Source organism: Oncorhynchus kisutch, linkage group LG30, assembly GCF_002021735.2.
Source record: "Oncorhynchus kisutch isolate 150728-3 linkage group LG30, Okis_V2, whole genome shotgun sequence".
Lineage (NCBI taxonomy): Eukaryota > Metazoa > Chordata > Actinopteri > Salmoniformes > Salmonidae > Oncorhynchus > Oncorhynchus kisutch.
In genome coordinates, this window is record NC_034203.2 from 1,776,605 (window position 1) to 1,790,796 (window position 14,192).

Here is a 14,192-nt window from a genome sequence, read left to right on the forward strand (position 1 = left end):
ACTGGTAAATATTATCTAAGCCAATCTGGTGACAAACAAACTTGTTTCCAATCGTCCACATGGCTGGGAAAACCTATTCAAGTAAATACTACAGTGCAGGCTAACTCAAATGAGTGGCTAACGTAGCTACCTAGCTATCTAGCCAACTTTACAAAATGTATAGCTAGCTAGCTAAGTGAATTAAATATTACCAGCTACCTAACTTCATATTAGCTAACTATCTTGATGTATTTATCATTGTAAAAAACAAAATCCAAATGCATTTGTAGGTAGCTAGCTAACAGCCATGGAGGGGGGTGAAAGGATAGGAGCCCCAACTGTCAAAGGGACAGAGTAGCCTATTCTGGATTGGGCAGGTACTTTTGTGTAATATCAGTCCCTAGAAGTGAGACCAGAGATAATAGTAACATCATTCCCAATGCTGTCTAATTTAAGTGTAATGTTTTCTCTCCTCAGATACCAAGAGCTGTGAAAGCCTGTCTGCACATGAAGAGGTCCCAATGAAGAGTGATGGTTCTCAGTCCTGGTCCTGGGAACTCAAAGGGGTGCACATTTTTCTTTTTGCCTTAGCACTACAAATCAAATTGTATTTGTCACATGCGCCGAATCCAACAGTTGTAGATCTTACAGTTAAATGCTTACTTACAAGCCCTTAACCAACAATGCTTTAAGAAGTTTTAAGAAAGAAAATTGAAATGTGTTAGAACTTCTTCAGGATCGGTGGGTCCCCCACGGGACGGTTGAGCTAAACGTAGGCTAATGCGATTAACATGAGGTTGTAAGTAACAAGAACATTTCCCAGGACATAGACATATCTGTAATGGGCAGAAAGCTTAAATTCTTGTTAATTTAACTGCACTGTCCAATTTACAGTAGTTATTACAGTGAAATAATACCATGCTATTGTTTGAAAAGAGTACACAGTTATGAACTTGAAAAAGTATTAATAAACCAATTAGGCACATTTGGGCAGTCTTGAAACAACATTTTGAACCGAAATGCAATGGTTCATTGGATCAGTCTAAAACGTTGCGCATACACTGCTGCCATCTAGTGGCCAAAATCTAAATTGTAACTGGGCTGGAATAATACATTATGCCTTTTGCTTGCATTTCAAAGATGATGGTACAATTTTCTATTTTTTAAAGTTTTCTTTTTTCCTTTGTAGTTTTTATTTATTTACCAGATCTAAGGTGTTATATTCTCCTACATTAATTTCACATTTCCACAAACTTCAAACTGGTTCCTTTCAAATGGTATCAAGAATATGCATATCCTTGCTTCAATGCCTGAGCTACTGGCAGTGAGATTTGAGTATTTCATTTGAGGTAAAATTGAAAAAAAGGGTGGATCCTTTTAAGTAAAAAATAGGATTTTTTTTATTTTTAAAGTAACAAATAATTAAACAGCAGCAGTAAAACAACAAGCAAGGCTATATTCTGGAGGTACCAGTACAGAGTCAATATGCGGGGGTACCGGTTAGTCGAGGTAATTGATGTAATATGTACATGTAGGTAGAGTTAAAGTGACTATGCATAGATTATAAACAGAGAGTAGCAGCAGCGTAAAAGAGGGGTCTGAGTAGCTATTTGATTAGCTGTTCAGGAGTCTTATGACTTGGGGGTAGAAGCTGTTAAGAAGCCTTTTGGACCTAGACTTGGCGCTCCGGTACCGCTTGCCGTGTGGTAGCAGAGAGAACAGTCTATGACTAGGGTGGCTGGGGTGTTTGACAATTTTTAGGGTCTTCCTCTGACACTCCCTGGAGGTCCTGGATGGCAGGACGTACTGGGCCATACGATGTACTGGGCCATATGCACTACCCTCTGTAGTGCCTTGTGGTCGGAGGCCGAGCAGTTGCCATACCAGGCAGTGATGCAACCAGGATGCTCTCGATAGGGCAGCTGTAGATCCTTTTGAGGATCTGAGGACCCATGCCAAATCATTTCAGTCTCCTGAGGGTGAATAGGCTTTGTTGTGCCCTCTTCATGACTGTCTTAGTGTATTTGAACCATGATAGTTTGTTGGTGTTGTGGACACCAAGGAACTTGAAGCTGTCAACCTGTTCCACTACAGCCCCGTCGATGAGAATGGGGGCGTGCTCGGTCCTCCTTTTCCACAATCATCTCCTTTGTCTTGATCACGTTGAGGGAGAGGTTGTTGTCCTTAAACCACACGGTCAGGTCTCTGACCTCCTCCCTTTTGGCTGTCTCATCGTTGTCAGTGATCAGGCCTATCACTGTTGTGTCATCGGCAAACTTGATGATGGTGTTGGAGTCGTGCCTGGCCATGCATTCATGAGTGAACAGGGAGTACAGGACGGGACTGAGCACGCACCCCTGAGCGGCCCCCGTGTTGAGGATCAGCATGGCGGATGTGTTGTTCCCTACCCTTATCACCTGGGGGTGGCTCGTCAGGAAGTCCAAGATCCAGTTGCAGAGGGAGGTTGTTTAGGCCAAGCTCCCTGCCATCCAGGACCTCTATACCAGGCGGTGTCAGAGGAAGGCCCTAAAAATTGTCAAAGACTCCAGCCACCCGAGTCATAGACTGTTCTCTCTGCTACTGCACAGCAAGCTGTACCGGACCATCAAGTCTACGTCCAAGAGGCTTCTAAACGGCTTCTACCCCCAAGCCATAAGACTCCTGAACAGCTAATCAAATGGCTACTCAGACTATTTGCATTGACCCCCCCCCCCCCTCTTTTACACTGCTGCTACTCTCTGTTATCATCTTCTATGCATAGTCACTTTAATAACTCTAACTTCATGTACATATTATCTCAACTAACCGGTGCCACCGCACATTGATCCTGTACCGGTACCCCCTGTATATAGTCTCGCTATTGTTATTTTACTGCTGCTCTTTAATTACTTGTTACTATTATTTCTTATTCTTTTCCATATTTTTTTTAACTGCATTGTTGGTTAGGGGCTCATAAGTAAACATTTCACTGTAAGATGTACAACTGTTGTATTCGGCGCATGTGACTAATACAATTTGATTTGATTTAAATGTGACCAATAAAAATTGATTTGAGAGAATTACAAGAGTGTGCAAAGCTTTCATCAAGGCAAAGGGTGGCTACTTTCAAGAATCTCAAATACAAAAATATATATTTGATTTGTTTAACACTATATTGGTTACTAAATGATTCCATATGTGTTATTTCATAGTTTTGATATCTTCACTATTATTCAACAATGTCTAAAATTGTGAAGATAAAGAAAAACCCTGGAATGAGTATGTGTGTCTAAACGTTGGTACTGCTTATGTTTAAGAAATTGCCATGGCGGTGCAATTTAGAAGTAGCACAAAAACCCGCAACTAGCGACCAATACATTTTCAACCCCGACATCGTTTTCAAAGTTGCCCAATTTCAGGAAAGCTGCAGACATGACAACCCTGAGTGTGGGTTGAATTGGGACAATTGCGTAATATGTACCATACGGCAACGTGATTACGCAAAATGTGTGCACGCTGTGTCTCTCTGAGGGAAATGAATGGCGTTTTTGTATGTTGTTTTTGGATAAACACCGAAAATAAGTTATGTGGTAATAACATGCTTAGGATATCTTACACGTTTTGTTCTATGACATCATATTCATCAGCTAACGTCACTTATTGTGAATTTTGACGTATGTATGTAATAATAAAATAAAACTAATCACAAAGGCTTCATAATTCATTAAGGTCATGTTAACTGACTTATGTCAGAAAAAACGCATAGGATGTCCTAAGCATGTGTTAACCTCAAACCTTATTTTCAGTGTGTATTGCAAAACCCTATTCTTTCCCAAAAGGGATGGCTGAACGAACCAGAGCGAACTCATTTCCGGGATTTAGGACTACAACTATAGTGAAAAAAAGATATAGTGGTGAGTGGTTTCTGAAGCATAATTCTAATTGTTTCGTAAATTCATTCTTGTGTTTGAATATAAGCACAATACAAATTGACATTGATTAAAATGTAATATTTTTTATGAGTTATCCACAATGTAAACGTAAGGTCTCCTCATCATACTAACGTGACGTCATCATTTGTGCTGCAGGCAGAATACTCAGTCGCACATAAAGGAAATTTGTCAACATACAAGTCGACGAGAAGTTATGGCGGAATTAAATCGAAGTCTTCAAGAATATCTGGCCCAGTCTAAAGGTGGTGCCAAGACGATATCTCAGTCCAGCTCAAGTACGACCATAGATATCGAATCCACTTCGGTAGCTGGGAGCTGGTTCGGTAGCTGGTCGAGCCCGTTCTCTGGTTCCAGCAGTCGCGGCGGAGGTTCGACAGGCCAAGGGTTAGGCAGCGGCTATTCCTGGCCGTGGTCTACGGAGCCAGACCCATGTCTTCCGGGAATGAGTCGCTCGCAACGACTGGTCGCTTTCGGAGTGTGTATTGCGTTCTCAGCGTTGTGCTTTGGACTGTCCGCCCTGTACGCACCCTTGTTGCTGTTGTATGCTCGCAAATTTGCCCTTCTCTGGTCTCTCGGCTCTCTTTTTGCGATTCTGGGAGCAGCGATACTGCGGGGACCCAGCAAGCTTATAGCGAGGCCGACTCCCAGCGCGTTGGTGTATCTGTGCTCTATTGGAGGTACACTTTATGCAGCGCTCAGCCTTCACAGCACCATACTCACCGCCGTCGGAGCCATTGTCCAGGTTGCGGTAATCGTTGGGTACATCGTTTCTTTGCTGCCGGGCGGTAGCGCAGGAATTCGATTCATGGGAGGGATGGCAGTGTCTGCTATCAAAAGGACTGTCACTGGTAAAACGATGCCAATTTAACTACCACTTCAATTAACCCGAACGGACTTTTGCCCTCTTGTGAATAGGACTGAATGACTAGTTTAGAGTGCACTAGCAAAACAATGTCATAATGTGGCTCATGACAATGGTGTTAATTCCTTTTCTCTTGTAATTTACTTCTGATGGACCAACATGCCCAGTAATATATCAGAATAAGACTCAAATGGAACAGACCAGCAGAGAACTATGAAGCCTCATGTCTTTTTTTCAACTAATAAAATGTACAATCTTATCATGGAATGTATTTTCTATCCTGAACCAAGGGATAGAATATTGGCCTAGAGTGGATGAAATACTTGGTGCAGGACCAAGGGAATAGCACCAAAAGTACCAATTCTGCATGCCAGGCAAGCTAAATCAAGCATATTTCTAAAACCGTAGGCTATTTGAAAGTCTGTATTCAAGTCTGGCTAGTTTCAAATGCATATTTCCTGTCTTTCCTTGAGGTTTTACTTATCCTAACTTCCTCCTTTAGGTAATCACTTATTGAGAGTATCCAAAAAGGCTATGTATGGTCTTAGGTTCTGACTCAATATAACCCTTCCTTTAGATTGGCAATATGCTTACGAGTCATGATAATGGTGTCTCAATTAACGGCTAATGTGATGACATGGGCTCTACTAGCCTGGTTCCATATATTTATGGTCATTGTCACTCCAAACCAGGGAGATGGCAAGACCGGTCTAGGACCAGGCTAAGGGTGTACAAGTACACACTCTCCCCACCCCCCCTTGTACAAAGAATGAAAGACCAGAAACGAGGGTGACATTTTGCACACATTTCTATTAGTCTCATACAAAAAAATGGACAAAAGCAATATGACAATCTCATGACAAACTGTACATTTAGAAAGAGAGGAAGGCCGCCTCGATATTCAGGGGAGCCCGGCGATGAGACAGTGATTCTTCTTCTCTCCATTATTGGACATTTAAAAATGAACTTAAATAAATGGAGCCGAGGACTTGGGGGGAATAACATATTCAACGCCCTGTTCTGTTTGTTAACTACCAGTGACAGACAGGACTTCTGAGCATCCCAAATAGCACCCTATTCCCTATATAGTGCATTACTTTTGACCATACCCCTATGGGCCATGTTAAAAAGTAGTGCGCCATATAGGGAATAGGGTGCCATTTGGGATGCACCCATATAGCCAAGGACCAAATCCTCTCCTGGAATAATGAATCTTGAAACGTGGGCATTTTCAGTGTGGCGCCACACCCTCTGAACATTTTCAGATATAAATGTAATGTACAAAGTGGACATGGTTCTCTATTCTTCCCAAAACAAACAAAAGTTGTCTGATCTGTACATTGTATTCCTATCTGCAATGTTCAAGATCCTGGACTCTTTCTATTATGTGTGATTGGTACAGTACATGTAGAAAAGAGAAACTATGGGCAGTTCACATTATCATATGAAGTGTGTCCAGGGGTTTATTCAGGAGGGTGCAGCATTACAAAACATTCAGACAGAAATATGTTGAGAACAGACAATTCTTTCTAATGCAGAATGAGGAATCCTACCAATGCCTGTCTGCAATGTTCTAAACGTTGCACCCTCCTGAATAAATCCCATGTTTCTTGCCTGTTACAATGCTTTGTTCAAACCACACTGACAAAAAACATTCTGTTATGTGGCCCATGTCTGAACTTGGAATAGAAACCTTGACCAATCAGTGATTGCTTCAGCTTGCAATATCCACCCTGCGACCAATCAGGATGAGTATGGCAAAGAGCCATAGGGCGGAATCTGTCGTCTAAAGGATCCAAATGTAAAGATAGCAACTCGTCCATCTCGTAGTGAGAGACCTGAGGCTTTCGACACATACAGCAATAAAGGCCCTTTCCCACTCCACGAGGCCCCTATACACACAGTAAACAATCCATCCTCCAGCCTTACAATCAGGCCTGAAGAGGTGTAGTCTGAGCCCAGAGATGATCCACTGATCTGGGGGACAGGAGGTGGCGGTAGTGGTTGTGTATCTCTTTTTGGTCCCTGTCCTCTTTGCGGGGGGGGGGTGAATAGGAGAGAAAAGGGGATGGGGAGGTAAGAGAATGGAGGTTTGGTGGGGAGCAGGTAGGTCGATTTGTAGCGAGTTGTTCCTTCAGTCCTACCGGCCACGCCCTCCTCCCCTGGGGGCCCCGCGGGGCGCCCCCCTCCAGCCCCCTCTGCCGCCGCGGGTCGAGGGGCCGTAGCCGCCTTCCTCTCTCTGGGGCGGTCGGCCTGGAGAGAGCAGAGGGAGAAGAGACTGGGGTTGGACTCCGTTCCATTTCAAAATAGGACATAAAACCACTTAACCCTAATACCAACAAAGAATGACATGCAAAGACAGATTATAGAAGTCTCAATACAGTGCATTCGGAAAGTATTCAGACGCCTTGACCTTTTCCACATTGTTACGTTAGTCTTATTCTAAAATATATTTCAATAATAAAAACAATCTACACCCAATACACCGTAATGATAAAGCAAAAACAGGTTATACATTTTTGCAAAACTATATAAAAACAAGTTCTCATTTACAACTGCGACCTGGCCAAGATAAAGCAAAGCAGTTTGACAAACAACAACACAGAGTTACTCATGGAATAAACAAACATACAGTCAATAACACAATAGAAAAGTATATATACAGTGTGTGCAAATTAAGTAAGATTAGGGAGGTAAAGGCAATAAATAGGCCACAGTGGTGAAATAATTACAATTTAGCAATTAAACACTGAAGTGATAGATGTGCAGAAGATGAATGTGCATAACAAAATGTGGAAAATGTCAAGGGGTCTGAATACTTTCCGAATGCACTGTATACTGTAAGAGAAATAAAGGCATGGTGGGCTAGGCTAGTAGTTGAAAGTCTCCATGACATGACAAGTAATGGATACATGAATCACAGCCTTAGCATCAGTCATTGTCACACAAACACGCACACACAAATACCCCCCCTAACCCCTCTCCCCTGTATACCTGTTGTCCTGTCCTCTACCCCTGCTCCCGGGGAGTCTTGGTCTCCGGTGCCCGGGCCGTCGTGCCACGGGCGTTTGCGTGGGGGCAGCGAGGCCATGTCCATGCCCTGCAGGGAGGAGGAGCGCTCACGGCTGGCAGGGGACGGGCTGTCATGCAGCGGGCCGTGCTCGGAGCGCTGGCCTTCTCTGTATGCCTCGTGACCTGGGAGCACACAGGCACACATACACACGCAATTACATGAACACAGTCATTTCCCAACAGGGTCAAAATGGGGGAGATGTGGATAAAACAAACACTATTACTCACACTACGTGTGGCACTATTTATTTCATAACCTGGCGCTGAGCTGTCAAAATGAACCCCTAAAAAATGAATTCCTTAGTAGTGTCGCACTAAAAATCCTCTGGGGCTGCCATTTACATTGATTAGTCCTTTCACTACCTTGAACGTATACATTACGTGGAGTGAGACTGGCTGCTAGCCATGATTTCTGTAAGGGTTAGCCTACTATGCTATTATTTCCTTATGGCTAGCGTTGGGAGCTGTTGGCCTGCCACGCAACCCTGGTTCGATAAGACAGCCCCTTTACCTTGATCTTGCCCGCCCTCCCAGGCCTCCTGACTTCTGCCTCCCTCATAGTGTGGGGGGAACTCATCAGGGGTGGGGAGCAAGCCCTGGCGTCCACCACCACCACCACCACCACCACCTCCTGAGGTAACAACCGAGGGATGAATGAAAGATAGGACCCATAGATTGATGGACAGATACAGACAGACGAGAAAGAGGTAGAGAGAGAACTAGATAAGGACAGAGACAGATAGATCATAAAAGAGGGACAGACAACACAAACTCAGCTGGTCTCACCTCCTCCTCTGGGTGGGCCCCCTCCTCGGGGGGGTCTCCCCCTCCCTCCGTTGTCCCAACCTCCGGCCATCTCATTTGAGGTGTCAAAGTTCTCTTCCTGCCCACCAAACTCATCAGGGAACCCCCTCCCCCCAGGGCGACCCTGTCCAACCCCTCTGTACCTGCACAGAAAAGAGACGCCGTTTGAGTGGAGATACAGAAGGCCCGTTGAAACATCCATGCTCCACTGTCCATGCTTTACCCTTTCCTTCGAAAAAGGAGAGGTTCACACTTCAGGACACTAAGGCTATAAAACAAATCACATATGATTGTGCTTACTCTCAGCAGTGTGATATGTGATACTGCAACTGCTAGTTAAAATACATGATTCTAAACAGAACCTCAGCTGCTGTTTTTTAGAGGAAACATCCACTAAGATAACTTGGGCGATTAAAAAGCAGTGCACTAGACAGCCGACAACGCACCTTTTAAATTCATTTTCACAGACATTTGCAGAGATTGCATTCAGGGTGAACTATGCAAATGTCGGCTCAAGAGTAAATTACCTTTAAAAGTCTGTTATAATGCACTGCTCTATAATGCGACTTGGATTGAATCCTGGCCTTGGTATGCATAATGTCTGTGTTCTAGTTTTCAGTTTTCAGTGTATTTTGACAGTACGTAGTTAGTAGGAAAGTTGGTCTGCGGGTTAGTCGACGAGTTTGTAGGAAGGCTAGGTTGCCAGTTAAGACAGTTTGTGAGTTAGTAGAAAAGCTGGTTGGCGAGTTAGTAGGAAAGCTAGGTGGTGAGGTTGGTAGGTAAATTAGTCAGTGAGTTAGTAGGCGAGTTAGTAGGAAAATTAGACCCACGTGTCGTCTGAGTCCTGGCCATGCCTTGGTGGAGGCAGTCTGTCTCTCTGCCTCTGGTCAAACTCCTCTCCTGGACTCCCATAACCACCAAACCTGACATGCACACACGCACATAAGCCCATAGTTTGAGCAACCCGAGGCAGAAGCAACCCATAGATCCACTAATATAGTAAGTTAAGGGTCAGAGCAAAGGTAGGTTTGAAAGAGGGGGTTCCCTGATGACGAAGGTTTGGGTTAAGATGAGAATGATGAAAAAGTAGGTGAGAGGTGAGATTTAAGGTGTAGAGGTACAGGTAAACACTATGAGAGCTTAGGCGAGATTTAAAGATGTAGGTTAGAGAGCCGGTAGAGGTGGCGGCACGGATGTAAGTAAAGACAGACGCGAGGTTAAAGGTCACAACCGAAAAGCAAGGTAAGTTCACCTGTCGTCCCTGCGGCCTCGGAACTCTCCCCCATCACGGGGGAATCTTTCCTCAGAAGAGCCCCAGTTTCCCCCATTCCCCCCCCCTTGCCCCCCTCCTCTGTGGCCTCCCTGGTATTCCTGGCTGGACCCTCTCCTCCAGCTCTCCTCTCCCCGCCCGTGGAAGTCCTGGCCACCTTCATTGAAGTCGTTGGATCGGCGCCCCTGCTGAGAGTCTCCCCAGTAAGAACCAGAGCCCTGGTCAGGGCCCCCAGGGCCGCCCTGCCCCTGGCCCCCAGGTGGAGGACCCATGTGGTGGTTGGGGGGCCCTCGGGTATCTCCTTGGGAGAATCGGAGACATCAAAATAGAGGGCACATACTAAAATATAAGTCAGACAAAACATATGGCTCTTTCAATGGAGAAACGCCATTGAGAATGCTTTTTAGTCCAGGACTAGGCTTAATCTGTGTCTGGGAAACCGTCCAAGTGTTTATGCCAGTAATTACCAACGGTATTTTTTACTACCGTGTATGTTTTTGAAAAGTAATCTTCCTTGGTCACTTCAGTAATGTTTACATACCGTTTTACCCACTTTACATGTGCATACTGTATTCTAGTCATGCCTCATCCTCTATAACACCTTTACTATTCATATACTATCTTTACGCACCATTATATGTAAACTCTGCAAAAAAAGAAACGTCCTCTCACTGTTATTTTCAGCAAACTTAACATGTGTAAATATGTGTATGAACATAACAAGATTCAACAACTGAGACAAACTGAAATAGTTCCAGACATGTGACTAACAGAAATTGAATAATGTGTCCCTGAACAAAGGGGGGGTTAAAATCAAAAGTAAGTGTCAGTATCTGGTGTGACCACCAGCTACATTAAGTACTGCCGTGCATCTCCTCCTCATGAACTGCACCAGATTAGACAGTTCTGGCTGTGAGATGTTACCCCAATAGGCAACGGTGAGTTTGTGCCCATAGGCGACGTTGTTGCCGGTGATGTCTGGTGAGGACCTGCCTTACAACAGGCCTACAAGCCCTCAGTCCAGCCTCTCTCAGCCTATTGCGGACAGTCTGAGCACTGATGGAGGGATTGTGCGTTCCTGGTGTAACTCGGGCAGTTGTTGCTATCCTGTACCTGTCCCGCAGGTGTGATGTTCGGATGTACCGATCCTGTGCAGGTGTTGTTACACGTGGTCTGCCACTGTCTCCCTGTAGCGCTGTCTTAGGCATCTCACAGTACTGACATTGCAATTTATTGCCCTGGCCACATCTGCAGTCCTCATGCCTTCACGCAGATGAGCAGGGACTCTGGGCATCTTTCTTTTGGTGTTTTTCAGAGTCAGTAGAAAGGCCTCTTAGTGTCCTATGTTTTCATAACTGTGACCTTAATTGCCTACCGTCTGTCAGCTGGTAGTGTCTTAACGACCGTTCCACAGGTGCATGTTCATTAATTGTTTATGGTTCATTGAACAAGCATGGGAAACCTGCCTAGAAGGCCAATATCCTGGAGTTGCCTCTTCACTGTTGACATTGAGACTGGTGTTTTGCGGGTACTATTTAATGAAGCTGCCAGTTGAGGACTGTACTTGTACTCCAATGTACTTGTCCTCTTGCTCTGTTGTGGACCGGGGCCTCCCACTCTTTCTATTCTGGTTAGAGCCAGTTTGCGCTGTTCTGTGAAGGGAGTAGTACATAGCGTTGTTTCCAGCTACAATAGTCATTTACAACATTAACAATGTCTACACTGTGTTTCTGATCAATTTGATGTTATTTTAATGGACAAAAAAATAGAAAATTACATTTCTAAGTGACCCCAAACTTTTGAAAGTTATACACACACACGCCACATACTTCTGCCTCTACTCTTCTGTGAAAGCTTTCCACTAGTTGTTGGAACATTGCTGCGGGGACGTGCTTCCATTCAAGACCATTAGACCATTAAGTGAGGTTGGGCACTGATGTTGGGCAATTAGGCCTGGCTCGCAGTCAGCATTCCAATTCATCAAGGTGTTTGATGGAGTTGAGGTCAGGGCTCTGTGCAGGCCATTCAAGTTCTTCCACACAGATCTCAACAAACCATTTCTGTATGGTCCTCACTTTTTTTAATGGGGCACTGTCATGCTGAAACAGGAAAGGGCCTTCCCCAAACTGTCATTGCATGCTAATTTCCCTTCACTGGAACTAAGGGGCCTAGCTCGAACCATGAAAAAACACCCCCAGAACATTATTCCTCCACCAACAAAATTTACAGTTGGAACTATGCATTGGGGCAGGTAGCTTTCTCCTGATATCTGCCAAACCCAGATTTGTCCGTGGGACAGCCAGATGGTGAAGCGTGATTCATCACTCCAGAAAATGCATTTCCACTGCTCCAGAGCCGATGCTTGGCATTGTGCATCGTGATCTTAGGCTTGGCCATGGAAACCCATTTCATGAAGCTCACAAAGAACAGTTCTTGTGCTGATGTTGCTTCCAGAGGCAGTTTGGAAATTGGTAGTGAGTGTTGCAACTGAGGAGAGGCAATTTTTACACGCTACAGCACACGGTGTTCCTGTTTTGTCAGCTTGTGCGACTAGACCACTTCACGGCTGAGCCATTGTTGCGCCTAAACGTTTCCACTTCACAATAACAGCACTTACAGTTGACCCGGGCAGCTCTAGCAGGGCAGAAATTTGACAAACTGACTGGTGGCAAACTGACGCTGCGCCGGTGAATGTCACTGAGCTCTTCGGTACGGGCCATTCTACTGCCAATGTTTATCTATGGAGATTGCATGGCTGTGAACTCGATTTTATAAACCTGCCAGCAACGGGTGTGGCTGAAATAGCCGAATCCATTAATTTCAAGGGTTGTCCAAATACCTTTGGCCATGTAGTGTATTTTGTTCCGGTCTCTGACATTGCGCGTTCTGATATTTCTTCATTTCAGATGTTTTTTCTGGATTATGTGTATATATATATATATTTTTTTACTGCTAGGTATTACTGCACTGTTAGACTCGTGAGAATTTGTGTTCACCTACCTTTGCCATTGGGTCCTTGCTGTCCCATCCCATGCATCATGGGGCCAGTGTTTTGTCCCACCTGTGTGAAGTGGTGTTTTTAGGATTTGAGACTTTTTGTAAACAACACAGAGGCGTTTCAGTAAGCATTGAATTGAACCATCTTGGATCAATTCATGTTGCACACAAACAGCCCTACTGCTTAAATATTGAATTTGAACTCAATGTAGCTAGCAAGTTGGCTAACCAACAAGACAATGTTGCTACAATTTCCACCACTGAACTACCCACCCCAGATTAACCTCTTTAGATTCAACAAAAGCGCTTGCCACATTCTTATGAAATGAGCTAGTTTGACAATCTCACCTGGTGCTGCATGTAGGATGGAGGCCCCTGCATGTTGCCTGGTGGGCCCTGCATATTGCCTGGGGGTCCTTGCATGTTTCCAGGAGGTCCCTGCATGTTCCCGGGGGGTCCTTGCATGTTACCCGGTGGGGGCCCGTGCATCCCACCTGGGGGTGGCCCCTGCATGTTGCCCATCCCATGCATGCCCCCCATGCCTGGCATGTTGCCGTGTGTCCTGGGAGGGTTCTGCATGGGAGGCCCCATTCCCACCCCACCCTGCATGGGTCCCTGTGGGCCCATCATATTCCCCTGAGGGGGCATCATGCCCCCCTGTGGTGGAGGCCCCTGGCCTCGAGGAGGGGGCCCCATCATTCCTCCCGGTGGGGGGCCCTGCATGTTTCCGGGGGGGCCCTGCATCCCTCTGGGTCCGGGAGGCATGCCGTGAGGCCCCTGGGGGCCCATGTTTCTGTGGGGGCCGGGGTGCCTCTGCATGCCTTGGGGCCCATGGAGGTCAGGGGGACCCATCATGCCCTGAGGAGGCCCCTGGTGGTGCTGGGACCCTGGAGGGGGGCCCATCTGGCCCGGACGCATGAACGGAGCCTGCATGACGCCAGGGCCCATGGGGGGCCCCATGTTGTGGGGCATCTGCTGAGGGGGCATGGACTGGGGGAAGCCCTGAGGAGGTGGGGGCATGGTTCCTCCCTGGCCAGGGAAAGGTGGCATGGGTCCTTGTGGACCTCCTGGGGGAGGCATGTTCCCATCCATCTGATTCATACGGTCCATCTTCATTTGCTGGGGAAAATGATTCAGCCTATCATACCTGATTCAGCGTATCATTTAAAAGGATAGTTCACGTTAAATCTATATCTGAGTAAAATTACACTTCCCTTCAGTTGTGTCTGTCTGAAGGACCATGTTGAAATAATCCATAATAATCTATTCTATTATT

The 14,192-nt window shown here is 45.6% G+C and overlaps 2 protein-coding genes across 6 annotated transcripts in view; one reads left to right on the forward strand and one right to left on the reverse strand.

Annotated features, from left to right (window-relative positions):
• The first annotated feature begins 3,854 nt into the window (after positions 1–3,854).
• Positions 3,855–5,032, forward strand: sft2d3 (SFT2 domain containing 3). The gene is made up of 2 exons (XM_020466965.2): positions 3,855–3,872; positions 4,047–5,032. The coding sequence occupies exon 2, from the start codon at positions 4,105–4,107 to the stop codon at positions 4,777–4,779; it is 675 nt and encodes a 224-aa protein (XP_020322554.1). The 5' UTR covers positions 3,855–3,872; positions 4,047–4,104; the 3' UTR covers positions 4,780–5,032.
• Positions 5,033–5,563: 531 nt separating this feature from the next.
• wdr33 (WD repeat domain 33) overlaps positions 5,564–14,192 on the reverse strand; it is a 38,869-nt gene continuing 30,240 nt past the window's right edge. Inside the window, exons 16-23 of one of the 5 annotated variants that reach the window (XM_031809819.1) lie at positions 13,265–14,035; positions 12,920–12,980; positions 9,902–10,220; positions 9,480–9,572; positions 8,632–8,792; positions 8,357–8,476; positions 7,768–7,968; positions 5,564–7,026 (exon numbers count right to left, since the gene is read on the reverse strand). In XM_031809819.1, coding sequence (XP_031665679.1) covers positions 6,914–7,026; positions 7,768–7,968; positions 8,357–8,476; positions 8,632–8,792; positions 9,480–9,572; positions 9,902–10,220; positions 12,920–12,980; positions 13,265–14,035 — 1,839 coding nt within the window. In that variant the 3' untranslated portion in view covers positions 5,564–6,913. The remainder of the gene's footprint in view (positions 7,027–7,767; positions 7,969–8,356; positions 8,477–8,631; positions 8,793–9,479; positions 9,573–9,901; positions 10,221–12,919; positions 12,981–13,264; positions 14,036–14,192) is intronic. The other 4 variants (XM_031809821.1, XM_031809820.1, XM_031809822.1 and 1 more) reach the window with 4 other exon arrangements.

Excerpts from the sequence above, each read along its gene's own strand:
- sft2d3 (XM_020466965.2), top strand. The coding sequence starts at position 4,105 with ATGGCGGAATTAAATCGAAGTCTTCAAGAATATCTGGCCCAGTCTAAA.